Source organism: Ammospiza nelsoni, chromosome 20 (assembly GCF_027579445.1).
Source record: "Ammospiza nelsoni isolate bAmmNel1 chromosome 20, bAmmNel1.pri, whole genome shotgun sequence".
In the NCBI taxonomy this organism is placed as follows: domain Eukaryota; kingdom Metazoa; phylum Chordata; class Aves; order Passeriformes; family Passerellidae; genus Ammospiza; species Ammospiza nelsoni.
Window position 1 is genome coordinate 10,056,601 of NC_080652.1, and position 27,351 is coordinate 10,083,951.

At 39.6% G+C, this 27,351-nt stretch overlaps 1 protein-coding gene across 1 annotated transcript; it reads right to left on the reverse strand.

Annotated features, from left to right (window-relative positions):
• Positions 1 to 7,508: 7,508 nt before the first annotated feature.
• C5 (complement C5) lies at positions 7,509 to 26,871 on the reverse strand. The gene is made up of 41 exons (XM_059486605.1): positions 26,757 to 26,871; positions 26,311 to 26,503; positions 25,555 to 25,717; positions 25,170 to 25,240; positions 24,489 to 24,580; positions 23,787 to 23,869; positions 23,548 to 23,638; positions 23,126 to 23,231; positions 22,368 to 22,494; positions 22,030 to 22,145; positions 21,619 to 21,819; positions 21,221 to 21,424; positions 20,587 to 20,796; positions 20,257 to 20,406; positions 19,735 to 19,864; positions 19,377 to 19,442; positions 19,073 to 19,273; positions 18,470 to 18,560; positions 18,025 to 18,101; positions 17,308 to 17,447; positions 16,867 to 17,088; positions 16,304 to 16,364; positions 15,668 to 15,757; positions 15,235 to 15,447; positions 15,031 to 15,106; positions 14,467 to 14,626; positions 13,927 to 14,022; positions 13,472 to 13,643; positions 12,684 to 12,889; positions 12,159 to 12,311; positions 11,877 to 11,939; positions 11,549 to 11,630; positions 10,891 to 10,942; positions 10,411 to 10,513; positions 10,246 to 10,320; positions 10,044 to 10,149; positions 9,756 to 9,842; positions 9,313 to 9,402; positions 8,898 to 8,981; positions 8,360 to 8,498; positions 7,509 to 8,106 (listed from the first exon to the last, which is right to left on the reverse strand). Exons 1-41 carry the CDS (start codon positions 26,819 to 26,821, stop codon positions 7,977 to 7,979), a joined length of 5,037 nt encoding a protein of 1,678 aa, XP_059342588.1. The 5' UTR covers positions 26,822 to 26,871; the 3' UTR covers positions 7,509 to 7,976.
• Positions 26,872 to 27,351: the final 480 nt, after the last annotated feature.

Consider the following 27,351-nt stretch of genomic DNA (forward strand, 5'->3'; position numbering starts at 1 on the left):
GCTTTGAGACTGCTTGAAAGTTTCTGTGATTCTGCTGCACCTCTGTCTCCAAAGGTGCTGAATTACACAAAGAAACTAAAGATAAGGTTTTGGTACTTTCCAAACTAGAGAGATTTCCTGTGGTAAATTTCCCCCATATGAGATCAGTTAACTGAAAACAGGATGTGGCTCAGAGAGAGATTAAAATTTGAAGCTTAGTTTTACTGTAGAGCCATTCCAGCAGTGCTCAGCATTGCAGGGCACTGTGTTGCTATTTAGGGGGAATGACCATTTTATATTGTAGGGAAAAAGTGCATAAGGGAACATATTCCTATATTTATAAACCAAGCCAAGGCGTTGAGACTTTTAATGCTACAAGTTTCATAGGACATCGAAAATGGAATTTAGGCTCAGATGCTCTGGGTTTTAAAGACTGTAGTCAAAAGGAGAGTTGCATTTCAGAGAGATGTTTAAGATAGGGATGTCTTCTTTGATGAAAACATGATTTTCAATTAGTATAAATTAGCTGGAAATGTGCACGTGTTCTAGGAAAACCTGAAAATGGGTAAAACTCAGGAAGGAAAATTTGCTAGTAAAAGCAAATCCAGTGCCCATGAGATCCAATACTTTAGGAACTGGAGCTCAGTGCTTCAAGTCAAGATTCCTGCCTGGTCAGAGCTCTGATGTGAAGGAGTCTGTAACTTCCACACTATTACTTGTTTTCTGAATGGAACACAGTGTCTGGGAGGTTCCACCAATTCAAGATTAAAAAAGAAGAATCATTAAATCATTAATCATTAAATCAATAAGAATCATTGATCATTAAACATAATTATTGTTACCCTCAGCTTTGCCACCATTCAACCTCCTGTCTCTAATAAAATCTTTTTACATATTCCAGTTTGATCTGTCTGTGCCCACTACCAGTTGTAGCTCTGCTTTGTTATGGTGCTACCCCAAGGACCAGCCCAGCCTTCATTACAAGAGCAGGGAAGCTTCCCACTAGGTTTCATGAATCTAAACTGTAACCCTCCAAGAGACATCAGGAATTGATTTTATTTTCCTCATCCCTGCTCTTCTTCAGGATTTTCCCCAGATGATATTCTCTATAAGACAGAATTATCATAGAAATTTTTTCCTCCAAAGAATAGATGCTCTGGAGCACCTATCTCCAGCATTTGACAGGAGAAAAGCACCCAAAAATAGACACTTAATTTATGTGTATATATATATATGTGTGTGTTGCTTATTGCAATCACTCATTAAGCAGTTTCCACAAGCCAAGCCAAGGAATCCCCCTGAAGAGCAGAGAGAAAATGAAAGTATTTCTCTCTATCCCAGTGGCCTTGATGGTTTCCTACAAGCAAGAGCATTTCAGAGTAACTCACTGAGAGATTTCTGAGGCTGCCTCTGAGCTGAGGCCGCCAGGCAGGTCTGGTTCATGAGGAGAAGCTCCCTGGTGCCTCAGTCTGTCCCCCAGAGCAGGACAGACGCGGGCTGCAGTGTGAGCCCAGCACGGAGCACTTTGTGCCACATTCCCCAGCTGAGGGCTCAGCTCCCTGGCCACATGAAGGCTTCTGCTCTACTTGTGGTTGTGCTTCTGTTTCTCTTAATGTACAGAAAGCCTGAGCTAAACTGGAAAATTCTGAGCTGCTTCTTTCCATTCTTAATGCCTTGGAGAGAACTCTGGGAATGGGAGCTGTGCCCACGGGGAAGGCTGCCAGAACACTCTTCCAAAGTCTGGATGTGTGACATGAAAAAACAAGTTCAGTTTCAGATATCTTTTGACTCTAAACCAGCTGGGAAAATGTGGATATTCTATTGATTGACTGGGACTAATTAGTGGAAACAGAAAAAGGAAACATCAGATTTATTTAACATCTTCATTAATTCTCATAAATGACAAGAACTGAGGGGAAAGTGAAGGTTATGGCAAATCTCCTTTAACCCTTTCAGAAGTTGCTCATTTTGCTAATAGCAGTGAAAAATAAAGATGTTTGAAGATGTTTTCCACATGTCAGAAGCAGAAAGAGACTGACTCTGCACTAACATGCATCTCTCCTCCACTGAGCCCATAATTCCTCTGCTATTGCAGAATGACTAAGAGCATCAGGCTCAGCTTTCCGATGGTATTTTTCAGTGTGATTCATAATCCTAAGGAATTTCCACACCACCACTGACATGTCTCTCTGTACCTGTATTTTATGGGCAACACACCCAGGGAACACAGAAGCTCCAAATGTTATCTGAGGTTTCACAAGGGGAAAACAAAATTCTCTTTATCCCTGTTGTAAAGGAAAAACAAAGCCCTCAGCAAAACACTGCTCCAGCAAGCAGGAAAACTCCTGAGTGTTCACAAACCAAGATGCTTTAAGGAGCATTCTCAAGGAGAAAAGAATCTGAATTTTAAGCATAGGAGGAGCCTGAATGAAAAATTACAGCTGGAAGTGGGGAAATCAGGTAAAAGAGTGACAGGGCTATATTCTGAATAGGGAAAATGGGTAAGTGTTTAACTCCTGAATTAAAAGAGCATCTCCTGAGGCCAGATCTCTTGGCAGCTGTGCCAGTGAGGGACTCAAGAGCCCAAAATCCCAGACGTGTTCCCAGCAGTGTCCTTGGAATCCAGTCAAGGAAACAAAACCTGTAGCTCCACGTCCAACATCTGAATCACAAACTGGGTGTTGGAGTCCCAAAGCCAGAGGAGGAGGCACACAGGGAATGCTCCCATCTGCCCAGGCTCAGGGGAAGCCTGGGAGAAACCCAAACAACCAAAGCCTGGCTTTGGAGGGCAGCAGGAATTGTGCTGAGGCTTCACAAGCAAAGCTTGGGGTTCCTTGGGGCAACACATGGACTGGAAGGAAACGCGGCATTTCCTAAATCTGGTTCTCTAAAGTCACATCCAAGAGTTTTTCTTATCATGAACATCTTGTTTCAAAGCCCTGGGAAGTGTTCTGGACTGGGACTGATCCCAGTTCAGCCCTGGGCACGGGGGTTGGCAGGATCAGCAGGGACAGGGCAGGAGTCATGTGGGTTCAGGTACATCCCCCTCAGTTTCTGGTATAAATCCAGGGAATCCTGCCAAATTATGTCAAGGATTAAGTTGATCCCTCGTGGTTCCATAGGAAGCTTTTGATCCTACCTTGTTTTTGAGACTCCTGACCAAAACAGAAGCTTAGAAAGAAGCCCACCCTTTAATATTACATAGATTGGCGACTCCAAACTGCTGGAATTCACTGCTGCTGGAAATGAACACCCATTCCTACCTCCCTGTCAGAGCCTGGGGATGGATATCCTCTAGGACCTTATGGCAGAAGGTTTTAATGGAAAATGTTATGATTTAGGCAGTGATAATGATATTTTTATGGCATATTGCTTTTTATAAGTAATGAAGGAAACCTGGCTAATCAGCCATGCAGCAAAGGAATGATTTCAGTCCCAGCTGCCACTGAGGCCCAGCCTGTCACCAACACCTCAGCTGATGTCTGTAGTTTGCAATTCACCTTTCAGCAGGTACAAACTGGCACAGTGCATCCTTCAGTGGGGATGGCTCAGGTGCTCCTGACACATTTCCTCTTTGGGAAGCAATTTTCCCACTGGTTTTCTGTGCTGCAATTGAAGAAATCCTCTGTCTGCAGATGTAGATATCAAGTGTAGCTCCCTCCAAAATAATTTCAATGCCACTGATTTGTCCTAGCTGAGGATGTGCTCCTCATGGTACAACTGCAGGGAACTGCCAGTGGTAGCAATGTGCTGCTGGGGCTCCTCTTGTAAAGCCAAATTAGACAATTCAAGTACATCTCAGGGCTCCCTGGAAGCAGCCTCAGAGCACTAAACCCAGCCCTGAACCTCTGTGTGCTCTGGAGTCCTTTAAACTGGCACCAGTGGGGCTCCTGCCCTGAAGAGAAAATAGATTTTCCACTGTAAATCCCAATTTTGGGGGTTTAATATCTCAGCTGATTTAAAGTATGTCTAATATAACTTTTTGTTTACTTTGTCTGTAAAAGAAATTGCTCCTTTTAGCTGTCGAGTAGCAAATAAACAAAGGAATTATAGTCTGAGCCACAGCACCTTAGGAATAATCTGCATTTCGTGACTTCTTGCTCTGAATGTGGGTAAATATAACCATTTTATAAATAACCCCCTGTGTGTAGCAAATATTTCCTGGGACAGAAAAGAAAGGGCTGAATAGAGCAAGTTTTACTCAGGATCTCTCTGCTATTGTTTTCTACACTTGAATGTTCTTTTTATGAGAGTTGTGGTGTATAATCCAGTTTAGTATTTTCCAGGAAATCGGTTGCTACTTAAACATGTATCCAAATTCCAAGTTCATTCAGAACTTGAAAAGCAGAACTTAACACAAGGACTGGAATTCTGTAATGATCCAGGAACTGGCAAAAGCAAACTCTTGGTTCCCAGGAGAATGAAAGAGCCAAGCCCAGATATTTCTCCTAATTAGAGATGAAAACATTATTAAATATCCCAAAAATTGAAAGCATATGTAACTGCTCTAAGGTGGGTGTTTTACTGGAAAAATAACTGACAGCCATGCTAAATTTCTGTGTGTTCTGATGTAAGAATTCAGCAGGAGATTAAGAACACATTTTGCTGGGAGACATGTCTAAACATTAACATTTACATGGGCTGAAAATAGGCCTCTGTAGGCAGGGTCAAGTGAGACATCCACCATGGATGGACACCAAATTGGCAGCTCCCAGACAGTGATTTTTTAATATTACAAAATAATCTCCACTCAAGAGAAAAGATGGATTTCCTTACCCAGTTTTCACTCATCTCCTGACACCCCTTCTGTAAATGGAGTTACAGACCCCTGCCAGCTGATTCCACAGCTCCTCCTTTGTGGAAATGAGTGTTTGATAATGTTTATTAAAAGAGTTTTGAACTGGAAAAGAATCCTACCAAGGATTTTATTAAAGGATTTTGTATTGCTCTACCTGTTTACTCAAAAGAGGGACTGTCCCTACACTGAACATCCACACTGCTGTGCAAATACAGAAAAGAATTTTGGTGTGATATTCTGGCTTTGCATTGCCAGATACATTGAGCAAACTCACTGGGATGAAGTGAATATTTCTCCCATTCCAAATAATTTCAGATGAAAGTGGAGCATCATAACAAAATCAAAATTATGTGCTAACTTGGGCTTGCACCCTCCTAGCTCATGGGAGCATTCTTCTCCCTAGTATTTAATAAATGTGTTGGGGCCAGCCAGGAGAGAATTGTGGCTGTCATTATGGAGGTATTCAGAACTAATAATACTAGTAATAATATTAGTAATACTAGTAATGACACTAACCTGCAGTTGGGATTTACCATTCCTCTTCTAAAATTGCCAGGTATTCCTAATTCCACACTATTTTTGGCAGAGCACTTGGCTGAGTATGAGTACCTAGGGCTTGTGGCATGTCCTGAAGGATTCTGCACACAAAATCACTTCTTCCCTGCTTGGGGAACAAAGGCCAGAGAAAGGCACCCTTTGGCTCTCTCCCTAAATTAGTCACAGCTCTCTGGCACAGCCCAGCAGCTTTCAGCCCAGAGCAAAGTGTGAGTTTCACATGTCACTGTGCATAACAGGCTGGAATTTGGGCTATTCAAGTCACTCACCAGCTTGGGCCATTGAGATTAATTTCTGGTTGCAATGAAAAGAGAAATGAGTTCATTTTGTGATGCTTAGTTGTCTAAAAAATCAGTAAAATACAAATGGAAATGTACAGAAATAGGTATTTTTTAAAAGAGCTAAAGGATAACAGAGTATTAACCCTTAGATTTGTTTTAATTCTGGAATTCAACCAACTCAGGCCTGCCAAGAGCACCCAGGGAGAATCACATTTGAATGGCATCTGCTGAGTTTCCTTATTCAAAGGGAAATATATGAAAGAGGAATGGAAGTATAATGCCCAAACTTATTTAATTGCCCTTAGAGAGTCCTGCTTTGAGATGATCTGTGCAGGCAAGGTCAGCCATCCATTTTTTTTTGGAAAAGTGGAGATAAATGTGGGCAGCAGCACTGAGCTCTGGGGCCACTTCATCAGCAGGGAGGCAGAGCAGGCACCTGGCACTGCCTGGCCTCTGGGAGCACTGCAGCAGTGGGGCAGGGAAATTTGAGTTTTTCTGGAAGCACTACAGCTCTTGGCTGGGGATTCAAAGGCTGGAACATTTGGAGACTTGCACATCACAGACATAAACAAGCAAGGAACAGAAAAACACTGTGTACAATTCAGAGAGAAAAGCTCTGGTGTCCAGAATCCACAGCAAGCTTGGAAGGACAGAATGTGCTTTGAAATAATTTCCATTTCATAATACAGATGAGTCACCTAAGCAGTGATTATTCCAAGAATTTCCATGTTTGCTGGGATTAATCCTGGGGCTGTTTGGTGCCTCAGAACTCTCTGACCACGAGGCACCAAGGCTGACACTGAGCTCTAAAATCACTCCCATGTCACTTCCACCTTGTCTTGTCCTGCAGAAATCTGCCAACACCCTTTGCATGTGGAAGCAGATGGAGACACAGATATACCTTTCCCCCACGTGGTTTTGCTGTGAAAGTCAAACCATGCCAGGTGGGGAAGGGAAATCTTCCTGACACTGGGATCTGTGCACACCTCCATCCTACACAGGGCTAATTATCTCTACAAATTTAAATACATGCATTTGAAGTATATTACTGATCCCAGTGATATACTGGATAGTTAATTCTGAATAGAAACAGAGAGAACAAATAGGATTAAATATTTTTTTTTAAACTAGTGACTGCAATTTGATATTTAACAGCAGCATTTTTATGTGTTATTTTTAAATAAGTGGTCTTCAGGAGCCTTTTTTGCAGTCTGGCTCACTAAAAATCAATAGAACTGAAATGTCAAAAGTCACCTGTGAAAACAAGACACACTCCTGTCATTTAAAGAGAAAATTAGGTCTGACAATACACAGCCACCAGTTCAGAAGCAGAAATTTACAGGTGGCCTGTCTAGACAGCCCCACTGAGCACTTCCATGTACTGTTCTCTGCAGTTTGAGTTTATATCCAGTTATTACTGGACACAGTGTGAGCTTCTTGTGCTTCTTAGAAAGTCTGGAGGATAAAAAAAGTCAAATACTCACAGAGCCAAAATTAAAAATTGCATCATCTCTGAATATCTTCTTTCCACATCTTAAATGTCCTGGATTGAGATATTCCTAAGAGAGAGGGAAAACAGTAATTTTAAAGTTCTTGGACGTGCTGCTTTTGGGCAACTCCTCAATACAAATAAAAACGTGTGCAACTGTACTTTGTATCAAATTCTCTTCTCAGTTTTACTGGGAACCAAGGTGATTTGTGCCAGAAGCTGTGAGCAGGAACATTGGCCTTTCATCTGCCACTTTCCTGGAGGCAAGGCAAGATTTTTAACTGTCAAATTCACTCATCAAATGCAAAGTAACATTTGTTTTAATCCACCAAGGTCACAGGAGATGTTGATTCATTTGACTGTGTCTTAAAACACAAATAATAAAGGCACACATATAATTGAAGAATTTTGTTTGGTTTGTTTTTTTAACAAGAAAGCAGAGCATAAAACCAGCATCAGTTACTGTCAGGAATGGAAATGCAGGAATTCAGAAAAAGAGTACAAAAGGAAAAGCTAAGGAATGAAGTTTCTTTTACAGAGAGCTCACAAAGTGGCTGCACATATTTATGTTCAGATAAGACTTGGGTCTAGTGACAAGACAGTGCTTTTCATGTTTGTTTTTGCAGTCAGTCCAACTCTTTTGACTTCAAATGTCTTTGCGCCATTCTGTGTTATTCTCTTATCCAAGCTCAAAAATCATATTTGAGCATTACTCTGCTGTAATAACATTGCTATAAAATACATGCCAAGTTAATTTTTCATGGAAACTATTAATGAGTGTTCAGTCAAAAAGAATTAATAAATAGGTGAGGATTTTTCTTCTTTTCAATGGGATTTGATCTGGATTTTTAATTTAAAAACTTCTCCAAGTGATTTAACAGCCACTGATGAGGAGATCTTCAGCAAAATCCTCCATTGTGTTCAGAAACTCCTGACAGGATGGACAGGCTGTATTTGAAGGCCACCACTCAATCCAAGTGCTGGAGTCCAAAGGGTATTGGAATCTAAGAAGACAACAGAAAATTATAATTTGCTGCTAAGATTTGGGAAGGAAAATGTCAAATAGAAAAAAAAATACAATATGGAAGTGCTGGCTCTGTGTTCATATTCCTGCTTTAATGTGCACATCTGATACCACATTGTGTGACTGCTGCTTGAATACTTTCAAAATTAAATCAGTTCTGTTCCTCACCAGAATTATTACATACAAACACTTTAAGATTAAATCTCAGCATATCCTGGTGGTAAATTACTTACTTGAAACTGTAACCAATGGTTATCTTTAGGGCTTCTTTTCCCATGATCAAATACTGCTCTCCTGGGTTCAATTCAACTTCTGTGCAAGTCTTCTTTTTAACAAAGGTTATTTCATTGTTTTTTTGAGCAAAAGCCTGCCCTGAAAAAAAAAACCAAAAAAACAAAAAAAAAAATCAAGAATTGGACAGTTACAAAGAAAGAATTTCCAGTAATTCATATATTAGATAGAAAACACTAAAATGTTCTACAGTACTGCACAGCCAGGGGATCTCTTTGCCACTGTTCTATAACAGGAAAATTTAATTATATAAAACATGTCTCTTGTAAAAGATTTTTCAGTTAAATCTGAATGGTAAATAAGCCTTGTGCACATTAAAAAATTTAATATTGTAGTAATGTTAAGGAAACATGGGATGCTTAAACTCAGAGGACAAAGGGGTGAACATCAGCTTCAGTTCCACAGGCCCTACAGGTAAGACAATGAGTGCCCAAGAGCATCCCAACTCTTTTTTCCCAGGAGCAGAAACATGGAACTCACCCCTTTTATAGAGGTCCAGAAGATTTGCAGAATACTTCACAAAAAACCCCTCCTCACTGCGAGACAAGATATTCACTTTATAAACTGCAGAAAGACACAGAGCAGAACCTGGTTATTCCTTGTTCCTGCCATGCATCCTGAGTGTCTTAGAGGTGCTCAGAGGGAGAATTTTGGTTTTTTTACAAATGGGAATGCAATGGTTCCAGGGGCAGAAAGCACTGGGAAGTGCCACCCACGCCAGATCTGAGGGAAGCTGTGGGCAGAGCTCACCTTTCTCTACATCACTCTATGCCACTGGCAGCCACACTGAATTTCTGAGCACTACAGCTGTAATTTGAACAAGATGCTGTGCAGCAGCAGCAGCCAGAGCACAGAGCCATGTGAGAGCAGGAAGAGGCAGTGGGAGCCCCCTTACCATAAGCAGTGTCCCCCTGGCAGGCAGCCTCTCTCCTGCTCTCAGCAGTCTCCGGCCCCCCGAGTCTCTCCTGGACTTTACCACACTCAGCTGTGAGGAGAAAGGGAAAGGCAGAGGTAAGAGAATGCCAGCATGTCCCCAAAGAAAACATGCACTTCCATCATCCTGCATGGGAAAATTAGCTGAGCAACTCCATTAGTATGGGATTGCATGCTGGAACAGTGAATATTTAAAATAAACCTCGAACACCAGAGTTAATCCAGTCAGACTTCCGCGATCACACTGCACATAGCTTTAAATTTCTTTTTAATGTAAAATTTGCAGGGGAAACAGCTGTGTTCTTGTGGGGACTTTTTCCTTATGTTCAGTGTGGCTTTGTTCAAAGCACTACCCTGCATTTTCCCACAAAGTAAAATGAAAAAACATCTTCAAATAAAGCTTACCTTCCATGCATTTGCATTCATCTCCTTCACACAACCTCATCAGTTTTTCATCTCCATAGGGGTTATAAAGTATGGTGCATCTTTTGTCTAGAAGATCCAGAAAGAAATAAAAAATACATGTAGAAAATCAAAGTCTGAGACGTCAACACTGAAATTTGGCAAGGCAAAAGTCACATGAGCTTCAAATAAAATGGAGTAAAAAATCTGTTAAAGCTGGGAAAATGTAATTCTTTGGAAGGAATACAGAGCTAAAAGGCAAACAAGGATGTGAAGAGCTGGAGCACATACCTGGTGCATGATATTCATACACAGTGAAGGTGGCAGGGTTCAGCATTCCAACCTGGAAAAGCTGACTGATCCTGAAGCCAACACACAGGAACTTGTGAGCTGGCACCTGTTGGAGAGACACATGAACTAAGGAGTTCTAAAGGTGGCAAAATTATTCCAAAGAGTAAAAGCAGTGCTTACAGTCAGGGGAGGGGTAACATACAGAGTCTATCTGCACGAGAACATGCCCATCTTTTATCTCATAATCTGCTATCAGCTGATCAACTCCACTCGCAAGCTGCAGGGCACAGAAAAAGATGAAGAACAGTAAATATTGCAGCTCTGTCATATAAAGCCAGCAAGGGAAGAACCATTCTTGAATACTTGCAGTAGATAAATCCTCTGGATTGGCCTCCACTCCACTGACCAGCCCTATGTCCATCACAGCGTGAGCAGAGCCCGAGCGGGGCTCCCTGGCACTGGGCCTGTACCTGAATTAGATTAGAGCCAGTGTGAGTTAATTATAACTGAAATGAAACAGTTAATTATAACTGAAATTAAACACACCTGTTTGAATATGATCCCAGAAAAACCTGAGGAAAACTCTGTCAACATTTAGGCCCCAGTAAACTCATAATGAAGCAAAACAGACCAGATGAATCCATTCAGATTTCTGCCAATACCATGCATGAAGAAGCTTTTAATGCTCATGTTCCAGGAGAGCCCAAATATAACCTGAACACTCCTCCCCACAGAGATCATGACCCCTGGCTCTAATTCAGTTCACACATGTACATAACAGTGAGGAAACAGAAAGAAAAGGCCAGGAGAGCTGATGGAATTATTAATAAAAACCTCACTCACTTACTTTGCACAAGCCTCCAGGCGCCCCAGGGGTTCCCCCTCTCTTCTTATGCGACCTGTTCGTGGCAAGTGGAGCCAAAGAATTTCAGAACTCTCCAGAAGCTGCAGCCCCAAACTCTCACAAAGCATTTTCACACTTGGAAGGTAATTCTTTACATTGTTTTGGTGGCTGTTTTTATAGGAAATCATTATCCAGCCACAAACAAATGACATTTACCTCCTTGGTAATTCAGGTGAAATGACAGCTTTAAGGTTTAATGTAGTTTATTGTGTTGTTTATATTGTTTAAACTCAGAATTTGGTTCTGTCCCCTGTTGTAATTGGACTAGAACTCTCAGTTCTTTGTAGAAGTCACTGTAACCTCTCCCACTCCCCATCCTATTTCTTTCCTCTCATTTCCCCACCTGTAAAAACTCTTTCATAAATGATGAAAAATGAACCTAACAGAAATAAAGTAAATATTAATTCTATTCACAAAAAGGCAATCATTTCAAATAGGGCTCAAAAAGCTTTTATAAATTTCTTTTACAGTTTTGCATTTAGAAAGTGGCAGAATTTTTTTCTTTCTTAATAAAAAAATACTCATAAAAATCCAGGATTTTTCCCCTCCCTCCCTTGCACTGACCTGAGTAGCAACATTTAAAATTATATTAACCCTTTACCATCATCTCTCTTGGGAACAATTTTCAGTTCAAAGTTACAGGACTCTTCAGAAGTACCAATGGTGTTGTACACCGTCCTCACCTGCACACACACAAATAAATCAGACAAAACAGAAGCAGCAGTAAACAATCCTCAAAACTGGCATAAAACTGTAAAAACTCACACTGGGAAGAATAGAAACAAGTCTGGTTTATTGGTAATATAAAAATACCAGCAAAGCAGAGCCAACAAATAATCAGTATAGAAAGAAATGGGGAGTTTTTGAGCAAAACCACAGCATATTAAGAAAAGAGAAATTCCATTTAAAAAACCTGGCTGCATACTTACATTTACTGTAGCTATGCCAGTGCTGCTGCCAGTGCTTACATACAGATCATCTCGCAAAGGTGCCTAAAGAATTGGTGAGGAACAAGAAGTTGCACATTAATAATAAAGATTAGCAACAATTAGCAACAATTCAGGTCAGCTGATCTGCTTGTCTTGCTTACATTCCAAATATGTTACAGCTTCTGCAGAAATACTAAATTTAAATGAATATTCAAATATATTAAATTTACCAAGATGCTAAGCATTCTGGTTTCCTTTTTTAAAGCAGTATTATTCACTCACTGTCATAGTTCTTCCCACGAAATTGTCTTCTGTCAGTTTAAATAAGTTCAGGGCTCCACCATTTTTGTAGGACACTTTAACATCCATGTCCAAACGCAGCCGTTTGACAAGAAGGGCATATTCAGTCAGGGCCTCAAGGGCATTGATAGTGTCCTGTCAGAAACCAATCATAAAAATTAACTCCAGAGATTCTATTTATAAAATTTCAGTTTATTTTAATGAAGAGAAGTCAGATTTGCCAGAGACCAAGAATATCATGGCAATGGAGCCACTTGATACTGATCCCATACACAGGAGTCTGATGTTGGCAGTGTTATCATTTAATTGAATTATCCTCTTCAAATGTTGCTATCACAGAATCATGGAATGGTTTGGGTTGGAAGGGACCTTAAACCCCTCTCATTCCAGGGACACCTCCCACCAGACCAGGTTGCTCCAAGCACCATCCAACCTGGCCTGGAATGTCCAGGGATGGAAAAAAATGTTGATACTTAAGGAATGAGGACAAAATATGTAAAAGCACACCTGAGTTGAATGAAATCCTCCCCCATATCTCTGTTCTTCAGAGAGCCATTTGATGATGGGCTTGGCATAGTCTCCATCCCCTCTCAGCAAAGTAGTGAGCAAGGCATAGGCTGTGGTTTCAACCATTTGTGCAGTGACAGAGCTGGGGGTTGGCTGCTCTTGTGCTTTGAAAGCATCTTTCCAAAACCTGTAGATGGGGGGATCACCTGCAGGAGGAGAAAGAGGGTTCAGGTGCAAGCCCAGCAGCAGCTCTGCTACACCAGGTGAGGCACTGCCCAGCCAGGGCCAGGAGATGGGCAGGAGCTCACTCTGCACCTACCAGGCATGGAAACCCAACTCTCCTACACTAAAACTGATGTTTGCCAAGTGCTGAGTACAGATGGGGACAGGGCTGGCCAGGAGCAGTGGGGATGGAGCAGTACCTGTGACAAAGGTCTCTCCCTTTGGGGCAGTGAGAATGGAGCAGTACCTGTGACAGAGGCCTCTCTAGGGCAGAATGCATTCAGTACCTGTGACAGAGGCCTCTCTCTGTAGGGCACTGGGATGGGGCACAGTAACTGTGACAATCCCTCTGCAGGGGCAGTGGGATGGAGCAGTACTTGTGACAGAGGCCTCTGCAGGACAGAATGGATTCAGTACCTGTGACAGAGGCCTCTCTAGGGCAGAATGGATTCAGTACCTGTGCCAAAGGCCTCTCTAGGGCAGAATGGATTCAGCACCTGTGCCAAAGGATGGATTCAGTACCTATGACAAAGGCCTCTCTCCTCAGGGCAGAATGGATTCAGTACCTATGACAAAGGCCTCTCTCCTCAGGGCAGAGAAGGCCTCTCTCGCCGCGCCGTGCTTGGGGTCCAGCAGGGCCAGCGCGTAGGCGGTGATGGCCATGGTGAAGGGGCTCTGGGCCTGCTGCACATTCTGCACCAGGTAATCCCCTGCTCTGCTCCTGGCATCGTGGATTTTCTGAAAACATGGACAGCTTACAGCTCACAGCCATCTCAGTGAGCCTACAGAAACACAGCTTCTCTCTCAGGACTGTACAGATAGAGAATGTCTTCTACAACAGCTTATAATGAATCCTGAAGTTCCTTGTTGTTCTTTTGCTGGCTTTGAAAGACAAAGACTAACAAAGCAAAGACATCTGTGAAACTGAAAAAACTCCCGACTTTAAAAAAAAGGTTAAAGAAAAGGGAAGAAATTAGAAGCCCAGAGCACGCCAGCTGGCAGAAATAAAAATAATGTTTACCTGAGTTGGACATATTTTCATTGACTTGTCAATTCCAATAATAGAAAATGCTGTGAGATACAAAGATTTTTCTTTAGCTTCTCGAGGTAATGTACCCTACAAAAACCAAATAATAAAAATAATGAAATATAAGTAAAAGTTCATTTAAATAATAGAACTTCTCAGTGTTAAGTTGTGGAAACAAATAGAAATTCCTGTAAAAACTATCAGCTTAGTTAAACCTGAAAATACATTGACTCTTTAGAAGGTAATAGCTCATTTGTAAAAAAGAAACCAAAATATATATAACCAGGACTATTAGATTATGAAATGTACCTAAACATTCTTTTTCTGAATATCAAGAAGTGGCAAGCAGCTACTTTTTGTGGGAAAACAGAAAGGTCTGCAAGACTGTGCTGGGCTTTAAATGAATTTAGAATAAAGAGAAAAGTTTTCTTGAATGAGTGTTTTGATGAAATAAAACCTAAAATATGAAACACTTTATCTCCTGGTGCCTTCAGCTTCTACTGCCTAAGCACAGAAAAGGTTTGGGTTTCATACCTGCAGTTTCACAGGTTGGTAGTTTGAAAATTCATGGAATGACCCATCTGACATCTGACAGTTGTCAATCAGCCACAGAAGGGAATCACAAATAGACATTTTATCAAGATTAATGTATTGATTCACTTGTCCAAGGATCCTTAAAGCAAAAGCTGTCAACCTGCCAAGGGAAGCAAAGAGGTTGTTTAGATTGGCAGGTGCTGCAGAAGGTACACATAAATTTACTCTGCTTAGGATTCTGTATCCTACACAATTCCATGATGCAAAGGGATAATGAAAGTTAATTTTAAATTTAACTTAACAAATAGGCAGTAACTACTGAAATAATTTTAAACCAGGATCAATTCCCATGTTTCAGGGTAAGAACTCATTCCATCCCAAAGCCATCTTGGTTGTTGTGGTGTGAATTATGGACACAAAGAAAAGTCTGGCAAGTGAAACCAAGGAATTAAAAGATATTATTCAGAGTTGTAAGCACTGCTTAAATCTCCACCACAGCCTTGTCTGGTGCTTACTGAAAATATGAAATAAGGCTTTTTCCAGCCCAAACCCCTTTCAGCTCACCATGTGCTAGCTTGCCCATTCTTCCACATGCTGTAGGAGCAGTCAGCATTCCTGAAGGACGAGATGCTCACAATTCCTGAGGCATACATCAGGCACAAGCAAAGTTATGAGAAAATCATATTTGCTCCCTCAGATCTATCACCCTTCTCACTCAGCAAAGCACCTCTACAACCCTGAAGCAAGAGAAGCAGCAGATTTTTCTACCTTCTTTCATCTTCCTCCTCATCTGGGTCCTGGCGCTCAGGGTCTCAGGGCCCAGCAGGTGCCAATTGTCCGACTCCTCCAGGTAGCGGAACACGTAGAACACGGGGGCAATGCTCATCAGCTCAGCCTCTGCACTGCCCCTGGGCAGGCTGCTCAGCACCTGCAGGCCCCTGGAGCTCAGCACCGTGCCAATCACTTCACCCAGAAGATGTCCTGTGCAAGGAAAAGCCCCAAGACTGATTGAAACAACAGGTCGTGAAAGCGAATCCAAGGGCAGAATCTGTGAGCAGCCATTCTTTGGGAAGTGTTTGAATTTCTACGCTAAAGGCGACTTGCAAAGCCTTGTCTCAAAAGAAAAGAATAAATCAGATTAATTTAGTACAAAATATTAAAGGAAAGATACATATGCAGTGCACTAAAATTTTCTATTTACCTTTTACACTGACACTTCTGTCAATTTGTGTTTTAGGGACCAGATTTGGTGGGACTTTGTATCGAAATTCTTGTCGTCTCTTGATTAAACCTGAAATTGAAGATATATATATATATATATATATATATATATATATATATAAATAAAATACTGCACAATCTAAATCAACAGATGATTCAGCTGTAATTGACAGATTGAAGGTTACAACTTAGAATTCAGTAATCAAAATACCAAAACTTGACAACCAGAAATATTCCCAAATGCACAGGCAAACAACATCAAGCTTTGAAAAGGAACAGGTGAAAAGTCTTTATCTTTCTTTTGTTACAAAAAAAAATAAAATCTAATCTGAACCTAAACTTTGTGGTTTCTTTGGTTAAATGAGAACATATTCTATTCCCATTCATAAAGCTGAGGAAAGCTTACAACCAAATCACAGTAAAAGATATATCTAAAGATTCCTTTAAGAAATTAATCCAAATTCCCTTAAGCCAAGGCAGGAAATCCTTGGGGAAGGATATATTTACAATATCTCAGGAAGGAGAAACTCCAAGTTTTTCACATTATGAAAAACTTGATTATCAAGAATCAAGACCAGGAAAAAATAACACAAAGACACTTCATTAATTTTCTTACCATAAACACCCTGTGGATCCAAAGTGAAACCTGTATGGAGTTCTTTCTTAACGCCTTCTGGCTGGGATCATTACGAGGAAAGAGGTAGAAAATGGAAACATTTTTGTTTAATCAAATATATCAGCCGAAACAACAGGTTAAATCCACAGTATGTTTGCCTTCTTTTTCTGTAGTTTGACCTAACTGTTGTAAACATGAATTTTAGTGCTCTAGCTCACACAATTCTTGAGAAAATTTAACAAATTGTTAAAGTTAAACCTTAGGAAAGGAAAAGATCACGTTTCAGTGAAAATCCAAACCAAGCAACTAAGAATCAAGTATTCTCCCTTGCTTACAAAGTCTAATCTATTTTTTTTTATACATGTAATCTCTCAGTTCTTATAATCAAGGTTTAAAAATGAGTGTGCTCAAATACTCAGCCATTCCTTTTTCCAATGCACACGCCTCAGTGAATTCAAGAACGTTGTGTGATATTAAAATAAAGCAAAAACTCTATATTGACTCAACTGAACCCTAATTGGCGTTCAAAAATGCTTAAAAAACATGGAGATTTTTTTCCTTACCACGACACGTAAAGTTTTAACTACAATTTCACTGTTCCTGGGCGTCAGCAATGTGAAGTTGACAGTGTGAAGACCCAATTCCAGTGGGAGGATCCGGAATGTGACTGCTGAGGAAGAGCCAGCATCCAGATTCTTCAATTTACAGCTCTGCATCCTCGAGCCTGCACTTGCAGAATCTCCAAAGGTACAGACTCCATTTCCAGCTGCTATTTTAACACAGTACTGAAAGGTGGAGAGATTTTAATGTTTCATTTCCGTGGCAGGTACGACACCAGAGAAATATCAAATCCTGTACTGAGCATTCTGTTACTGTAATGCTACTTCTCTGTTTCTGCCTTAAGGACTGAAGAACTCCCATCCAAGGATCTTGAATACTCCCAGGGAAAATGCTTTTTTAGTTTATTATTTCAATCCTTCTGCAGGACTCATAACACAAATTACCTTAATTGCAGAGGCTTTATGGTTATAAACAGATCCTTTTAACTCGATTTGCTCCCCTCGTACCACGGAATAAGGAACAAAAATGCTCAGGAAAATATCCTTCACAACTTGGATTTCCAAAGGTGCAGCAACACAAATACCTGAGAGAATTAAAAACATGAAAGCAGAGTGTCTCATCCACCCTTGTGATAGACAAGTTTGAAAAGGTCTTGACATGCTATAGTGATGATTTATGATTTTTCAGTGTGTACTGTGAACAGTCCAAGCTTTTTAAAAGTTCCCAGCTTTTTGCTTCCTCATCCAAGCTCCTCTCACAACTCCTCACACCCCAGCTGACCTGAACCTCATCCAGGTTCTTCGGGTTTCTTCTTTCCAAAGAAATTCTCTGCATGGATTACCAAATCTCTTGGAAAATCTCAAATACCTGAGCCCCAGGTAGCAAGACAATGTAAAGTTTTCCAGGGAAGAGTTACTCAATATTTTTTCTTCTTCTTACTCTCTATGAGCCACTGTCACACACAAGACAGGCTTTGTTCTCCCAGCCCCTGACACTGACATGACATGAAGTGATTTACTTTCCCTAAAATACGTATTTTTGTTTTCTTTCCCTATCAACCAGAAAATGAACATTTTAGAACATGAGTGTCAAACTCATTGAGAGGGTCTACAAAGCTTCCTGATCCTTTAGCTCCAAACTAGCTGGGTTGCAGGACCTACCTTTATTTGAAATGCCAACACCTTGTACTTCCCAGGTGGTCAGTGAATCAGGCAAGGTGACAGACAGAGTCTTGGACCTGTGTTAAAAGTGTTTTTACATTTATCCATTACCAATCACCATTTGTTAACAGCACAGCTCATCACCAGCAGCACCACAGGAGAGACTCAGGGAAGCTCTGAGCCAGAACACAGGAATTCTGGATTGTGGTTTGAATAAACTTGGTTTAACTGATTTCACAGAAGCTGCTACTTAGCAAGGTCCAAAGTGAAAGGAAAAATGGCTCAACAATCTGGGCATCACACAGCACATGGAGAGGAACATGGCAGGAATAGTTTGTTTGGGTAAGACTCCATTTCAGCACACATCTCAGGTACAACTAAGTTACCCAATTTACCTCAGTTTCACCACTTCCTTTCTGTAAAGTTGATTTGAGAAAAGCAGTACCTTGAAGAAACTTGGTGAACTTCCCATAACCAGCTTTCAGGGAAGTAGCTACGAACTTGTGCCTCATCCATTTCCAAGAGAGACTCAAAATCTGAAGAACATAAATAAATCAAGTTAAAAACCCCTGATACAAGAAAAAAGGTATCAAAATACCCTCAGTCAAAAATCTGTGTTCATCCCACTTCATATATTTACACATGTGAATACCTGTCCAATATCCTGACAGATCACCTTGTTAACAAGCAATTATAGGGAGATAATGGAAGACAAGGAATTTAACCCTCCCACAGATCTTTCCTGAGGTGTTACCCAGTGGTTGTCTCTGGCCTAGGCAAAGGATTCAAATTTGGCATTCAAGTTTACTCTCAATAGTCTCTGATTGCTGCTCTGCTTGTTCTAAATGTGGGTGAACAGAACAGAGAGCTGAACACAATAAAGAACTGCTCTCCTGCCCTCCTCAGGGATATTTAACTAAAACTTGGGGACAGTGGTCAAATTCTGTCTGGAACAACCCTGCCAGGTACCAGGGAGGGGTTTATAGATTCCATCACCTCTCCACGCCCTGTCCTGCCGGAGCAGGACGCCCAGAGCTCTCATACTCACGCATTCTGGCCAATATCAGGAGCTTGTTTGGCTCTTCCAGCCGCAGCTTGTTGGCAAATTCACAGCAATTAGTGAATGCAGAAATGCAGTTCTGGCCCCTCTGAATCCTCTGAGCTCTGTCCCTGCAGGTATCAGAGACTGGATAAGTTTTTACTCCAGTCCAGCAGCACATCTGGGCTTCTCGGTCTCGGTATTTGGCCACTGAAATAAAAATAAAACAATTAGCTTCCTTGAGATGAAGTTTTTATTTCCAAATGGATCTGATTTTTTAAAATAATGATATACATAGAAATATTTGTAACACCTTCATCGAATATCTTTTTCTTGAAGTCAGATCGTTTGGTTCTTAAGACTTCATTGCAAGGTTCACCTGTCCAGAAAAATAAAAAAGTACACACAACATGAACTTTTCTTGTAGTAGAATTGTCCTCTTAAAAATAACTCCACAAGATCACATTCCAAATGAACGAAACTTTTTTATGTTTGCTGTTTTAATTACATAGTTATTTTAATTTTGATTACAGTAACTGTTCCACAAGATGCTTTCCCCCCTCAAAAATCATCAGTATATGCACCCCTGTGAGTTCCAAGATAATAACTGAGAATGACAATGGAACATTTCAGAAAATGCACAGTTCCATGCCTGGACCACAGGGATGTACCTGCTTCCTCTGAGTCATCAGCGTTTGCATTAGTAATGAAGGTGAGCCCGGCCATCCTGAACACAGCAATGTTGTTCTGTCCTCCCCCAGCCCCACAGCCAAGGTCACTCTTCTCCAGCTGCAGCATGATCTGAGGAGAAACACACATGCCATGCTACCAGGATGTCCTCAGAAGACAGCCTGGAAAGGCTCTTTGTGAAACAAAGAAGGAGATCGTACTCTCCATGGCTCCTTCAGCAAGGAGCTCTCCACTGCAACCTGGTTTTGGCCAGGTCTGTGGAGCTCTGATGAGAGAGTTCAGATCTACTTTTAAAATAACAATTTATGTCTACTGAATTTAAAAGATTGTAAACTGGTTCTTTTAATAATTTTGGACTGTAGATTTAAACAAACAACTTTCACTCAGCCTTGAACTGCTCTGCTGCCCATTTTCAGGCTGGCTGAGTGCATGACACGTATCAGTTATTGCATGTGAAATGAAACAAAGAGCAACTGGATTTCCTTTTTTGGCTGCTACTTCACCTTTTCCATTGCCCTCTTCCTTCTTCCTGTGACTCCATATATTGCTTTGTCAATAGATGACAAAGCAACAAAGGTATTGGGCTGGGTTTCTATGGTGAGTGATACAACATCTGCTGGTTTCAGTGTCTCTTTGCTTGACTGCAGCTTAATCTATAAATTGAGAACAAAGATTGGTAATTTTGAAAGCATATTGTTCTGAAATCAATCCAGCTAATGGCAGGCACTTACTGTAATCATTTTAGTGTTAAAGAACTTGTGTAAGTCCAAGATAAAATCTGACCATAAAAGGAATGCACACCCACAAATTTGAGTGTCTATTTTGCTACTCACATCAAGACTATTCCCACATTTCTGTTCCACATTCAGCCAAACTGAATCAGCCACTAACTCTGCAGCTCCTTCTCCCATGACTATGTAGTAAACAATGAGACGTGCTGAAGGAACCATCTCTTGGGTTATCTGTAAAGTTAGGTGGTCATACTGCAAATCCTTAATTCTCTCCTGAGTTCCAAAGCTCACTGTCTTCCCTTTTGATGTGATCTATAGTTTAAAACAATGATGGAGAATAAAAAAGTCAAATTTTATATTCAGTTTATTTTTCACATGTAATAATTATTTGAATTTATATCTTCCACTAAAAAGAAGTGCTGTCTCTGCACTTCTTGTCCTTCGTCTACATTTCCCCTTCTGAAATAGCTCTTGAGACCAACACTACTTGTCCTCAACCACAGTCAATGTCAGAGAAGAATTTTTTTTAAAAATAGACCATATAAATATAAAATTTAAACATGAGACTATTATTTTTTTTCCTATAAAGCTGACAGATTGTATCTGAAAGGAAGCAGTTGCCTGAGCTGCACATATTCTATGCTGAGGATAGTTCTTGACTGTTGAGGTTTTTCATCCATGACCATCCATATTAAATTACAATGCAACATTTTATGCAGAAACATCTGTTACTCACCAAATAGCTGTAGTGATGTATTTTATCAATGTAATGACTTTGTGGATATACATTAATATTTATTACATCCCCCACTTCCAGGGTTTTGTGGTTTGAAGCCCAGTCAATATAGAGATAACTCTGACTCAGGGATGAATAAGCTCTTGCTTCATAACTTTTACTTGCTTGGTTTTCATCTGAAAGATGTGGATCTGCAGTTTTTACCTGGAAAGATAATGAAATGTCTGAATAGTCTGAGTACAGAATGATACCTAAGCAAACAAGCAATGACAATCCTAAAATCCTGCTGCAATGTGTTGTTCAGAGGGATTAATAAAAGAGAAGCCAGCTCAAGACCTTATCCTCAAAGAAATAATTGCACCCTTGAAGAAATAATTTAATGGAACAATTTAACTCACTTGAAACTCCAACATTCTGCTGTTTGGTGGGATATTAACAACAAACAAAGCAGTTCCATCACTGGTGCTTGTTTTTCTTCTCCCAGATTCTGAATCCTCTGATATCAACTGAGTCTCAACCATTTGATCATTTAAGGATTTGGCAGTGACAGTTACAGGAACATTCCCGACAAAGTCATCCATGGGGTCTTTCACCTGCACCTGTTCACCAGGACAAAGAAATGGTGACAATTTTCAGGAAGAGTCTTCCAAGCTGCTCAGCTGCTTCTACAACAGGGAGTCAAGAAATGTACAAGCCAACAGAAATGGAAGTGTGTTTATCAGCCATCGAGTGATACAGAGAGAAAATGACCAAGTTTGTGCATGATGGGGTTTTGTTCAATGTGCAACCCCCTGCTCCTGGGAACTGACCTTGATGAAGAAGGGAAGTCCAGGCTTCACAAAGAGAGGAGTGGCAATCAAACTGAGCTTGTAAGGAGAGACAGCAAACCTGACTCCAGTGAACTCCACCTCTCCACTGAGGCCACCTGACAAAACACAGCACCCATGGAACAAATAGCCAAAAATAAGTTTAATCCTCAACTATTGCTACAGTGAGAACAGGCTGCTCTTCCTTACAAGCTTTTGGAAGAAGAACTGAGTATTAAAGGAAGTCTGATATTATGAAAGTCAGCCTTGCAATTTTCTTTTCTAGTTGTGTTCACATTTGCAGAAGTGTTAAGAAAAATTTCACTTAAAGAGCAACTTACCCCTAGACTCCAGCACTGATGCCACAATATATAAATATGAGCCATCCAGTGCTTCCAGACTGTCAAAGCCTATAGAACTTGCTGCTCTCTTACTGTTAAAATTGATCTGAGCAATTCCATTTTCAATCTGGAAATGAAATAGAAATTATCACTTTATAGCCAATAATTTAGAAATAATACAAAGACCATATGTAGATTCAGTGTGTTTCTGTTCACTGTCTATTTTCAGAGGAAATCAAAGGGTAGAGATGTTTAAATAAAGAATTCTTTATTCCCCAAAATTATTTTAAATTAATCAACCAATGGCAAAGTTTGTGCGAAGGCTCAGCAAGAGGTGGGGATAACACAGAGATATCTTCACTACATGAGGGAAGGGGATAATTAGTATAGAACTGACTCCCCAGAATAAATCACTATCATTTTGATCTGCTTGTCTCCATTTGATTTCAGTTATTCTGTAATAGACAGCATTGAAGTTATTTCATATAAATTTTAATCACACAGTTTGGCCATGAGAATAATTACAGCAGATTGAAATGCCACTGCCTCAGATGCTGCCTCTGAATTTCATTTCCAAGTGCCTTTCTCTGCCCCTGATGACAGCCTCACACAGGAAAAGTCCACACTGGGGAGTTGTGGATGCAAATTACAACTTGAGGCCCATTCTCACCAAATTTAATGGAAAAACTTCAGTGGGATTGGATCAGTCCTGAGTTATGCATGTGAATTCTACACAAATTTGATTTGCTGCTTCTTACCCTCGTTACATGCATTGCCTGAGGCATCATTCTTTTCTCACTTTCTTCAATTATTCCATAACGAAGAAAAACATCAGCACTGGGAAGCTTTTTGTTGGAAAAATAGCTGAGAATAAAACAATATAAATGCTTTTAAGATTACTTTAATGGCTGCAACAAAGCATTTGTTTTTGAAGAAGAGTAATTGCCTAGGCAAGAGATGGAAAACAAATGTCTGTATTTTAAACACTTCTGTTGAAAAATAATCACTTTGAGAGAATTTTAAGAAGGGTCTCTTAGATTTCTTACACAGCAGAAATGATTTTGATGAAAGAGCTTCTTGAGGAAAGCACAGAGGAAAAGTCTGGACTCAGGAGAAACATTCCTCAGGTAAAAGAAGAGGAGATACAAAATATTCAGGATTCCAAGGCCAATTTCCTCACCTGGCTTTCACAACAATCCTGAAGTTCTCAAATTTATCAGAACTAATGAAGTTGCTCTCTGGCTCGATGGTGATGGAAAAGCTTGGCATTGCTGCAAATTGAGTGGAAAAAAGGTCACTTTGGGGTGTTTTACCCATGAGGCCACAGGTGCTCAGCCACTGAAGGATCATGACCATTTCAAGGGGTTTGAATTCCTGAAAACACTAAAAATGCAGGTTCACAGCATGGGCACACCTTACCATATTCCTTAACTTCAAATTTTGCCACCGCTGAGGTCACAAAATTCTTCTTGTACTTGGCTTTAATCTTCCAAATTCCATATCTATGAAATATCAACAATCAAACAGTTTTTAAGATTAAAATTAATGATAAAAATGGCAATAATTTCCATGAGAGGAAAATTCTGCACCAGATTTTTGGAGGTGTTCAAGGCCTGCTTTGAGCAGATTCTCTTTGACACATCACTAATTATTTGACACTCACTTTAGAGCACTGAAATCAGTTATAAACCAGTTTCTCAAGCCCCTGCTGTCATCCTTCTGCCACCTCAGCAATGCTTCAGCACCCTCTCAAGACTAAAAGGAGAACTGAACAGATTTTTTTTAAATACTGCTGTTCCTGGGAAAGTGCTGGTGATTTGTATGAAACACATATGAAATATGAAATCCCCACGTCTTTGTCACTGTTTATATCTCTACAGTAGAAAGCTTTAATTGTCATTATTGTTCTTTTTTAATTGAGCATGAAAAACCTGCCACTCTGTTCTTTAAGGAGAACACTCTGCCATAAGGTACCTGTTTAAATCATGATTCCACCCTATGGGAAATGTTAGAAATCTCCAAGTTTCAAGTCATTTTCTCCATGCAAAACCACTCTATGACAGCCACTATAAAAAGGCATTATAATGTCAATAATTCACCAAAAAAATTAAATAAATCTACTTAGGATTAGGAGGGATCTTGAAGTCAGGAAAAGAAACTATTCCAGTAAAATCATTTTCTTCCAGAATATCCACTTCTACTTCTTCAGGATCCTTGAAATAAGAGGACAGAATGAGCAGTTACAGATTGTTCTATTAAAAGGGGAATCTTCGTCCTTCAGAGGGGATTTCAGAGGCAGCCTGGCCATAATATATTTTTCTTAAATGCTTCAAAGCATAAAAACACAAATATTAGTAGAAAAAAATCAGATGAAATTCTGATAAAATACTTTACTCTAGTTCCACTAAGTAAAAGCTATGCTTAAAATAGCTAAAAAATTACTGTAATAACAAGCCAACTGTTAAAGGCTAAAAAATACAGTAGATACTGATTATTTTTATATCTTAAATGAAACAAACAGTTTAACCCCATACATTATTAAAGTTCCCTCAAAAATTCTTTGTCCAGATATTAAAGATTTTTTTTTTTCTATTCTGGAACAATTTCAGGTCTGGGATTTAAAAACCTCTATCCAACCTAGCAAAATCAATTTTAAATCTTTTAAAAGATGTCTGGCTACCTGCAAAAACATCTAAGAGTTTTATTAAACATTGACTGCAATACTGATTTCCCATCTACCTACCTACCTTTATTTGTTATTAGAGCTACAAAATATTAATATTAAATTCAATTACAACTCACCACAAAAGTCAGGACAGTCTCCCTGTGAGCTGGCTGCAGTTCTTCATTCAGAGAGTAAACTCTGACTTTCACTGTAAGAATTACAGCAATAAGTCTCAAAATCAAAACAACCAAACAATTTACTGATACTTTTAACAAACTCCCAGGAATATCTTTCACTCTGTGCCACAAATTAGTAATTTAGGGTAAGGAGGGCAGGAAGAAGTGATTAACTTTACCAGTGTGATCAAATAATTCAAAGTATTGTTCTGCTGAAAAAAAAATTCTATATCAGCTGATGGCAATGCAACACAAACAAGAGCTTAAACAATTAAATCCTAAATCCTTGGCAGAGTCAGCAAACTTTTAAAATTAAATACCAGCCAGGAGAAGAAGCAGTATTTACCTGACTGATCAGGAGTATAAACTGGTTTGTCTGTATGAATAAAAAGAAACCCATTCTCATAGGAAACAGGAATTTTTTTAAATCTTGTAAAATGTGGAGAAACAGCTTCCAAATACAAATACTTGTCTGAAGTATCTGTTCTTGGTAAATCTGCTGGTTGTACCTGGGGGAGATGAAATAAAGGTTTTTGAAGAGTATTAAAGTATTTTTCATGTATTTTTCCTACAGTATTTTTTTGATGCAAAGAGTATCTGAAAAGTAATTATCAACCCTGTGGTTGAGCATCATTAAACAAAAATATCAACACTCATGTGGATTTATTCTTCCTTCCATGGTAGAGAATGGTTTGGAGTATTAAGCTAAGGATATTCTGAAATTTTGCATTTTATTTATGCCCAGAACTAAATCAGCAAAGTTCAAAGCCCAGTAATGAGGTCACAATAGTAGAAATTATCAGATTTCCATTTATGCACATGATGAATCCTGGCCATAACAAAGCTGCTGCTGTGATTGGTACTTTGATTTGATTCTCTCTATTTTTAAAGTTATGCAATGTTTCTAAAACAGTTTGATTCTATGTTTAACCTCAGTGTTGTTACACTGATTTTATTCAGCGTAATTTCAATTTCAGACCAAAAATCGGGGCATTAGCCCTTCCTCCCCAGTTCAAACAACTGAAAACTTACTGAAACTCCATATTTTTTTAAGCCTAAATGTGATAATAAAAAGAGTGCAAGAAAGGTCTGGATTCCTTACTGTTAAAGTTACAGCATCTTGGAATTTGTTGGCTGGGGTTAAGAAGATCCGAGCAGATGAATACACAACCAACTTATCTGGGAAGCTTTTCAGGGCAACACTGACTGGAAATTCCTCCTGGTAACCAAAAGCTTGGACTACAATTTTCTCAGAGGCCCCAGCTCGGATGATCTTTGGTGCTGTAAGGACGTATCTGTGCACAGAATATAAAAAAATAACAGATTTCTTTCTAATTTTTCAGATTTCTTACTTCTCTTTCAGAATTCAGTCACATGCAGAATGTTAAAGCAAACAGGATAATCAGGTTATTGTAAGACACTAATTAAAATCCTATTTGGATAGTGCCCTTTGTATTGGCTCTACTTAAATTCTGGATTTATTTACCCAAAAGAGAGGACAACAATCAAATAACATTTCCAGTAAATTCCGTATTTGCTTTTACTTACGTTTTCTCTTGGCTAAAAGTCGTTCCAGAAAATAGCAAAACAATAAAATATATTAAAATAGCCATTGTGCCTGGGACAAGAGCAAACCATAGATGTTAATGAGGGTGGGTTAAACAGCCTCTGCTGTGGCTGAGCAGAAATGCCAACACATTTCACCCACAGTTAATAATTAATGGCAGATCATTCTTTACTAAAACATCATTGCCACTTCCTGAGGAAGCCAGAACTGCTAAACTTAACAATTTTTTAATTTAGCATTTCAATTTTTAATATGTTCACAGCAATCCTGTGTCAGTCCTCACTTTCCTTCTGACAACTGCATAATAAAATAATTTTCAGAGGTAAAAAAACCCCCAACAAACAAAAAGATGGATTCAGTTTGTCCTAAGTAAAATTTTTTTTATAGTTAAAGTGAGTTTTAATTTGTGTCTGAAGTAAAAAAAAGCATTTGATTTATATCAAACAATGTGTGGATGTGTTTGGACCAGCATTATTGTTTTGTTGTTATGAAATAACTTTTCCCTTACAAATTTCTTTTAGCCATTTGTATTCTAGACTATGCCAACTTTCTGACAATTCTATTACAAATAAAACC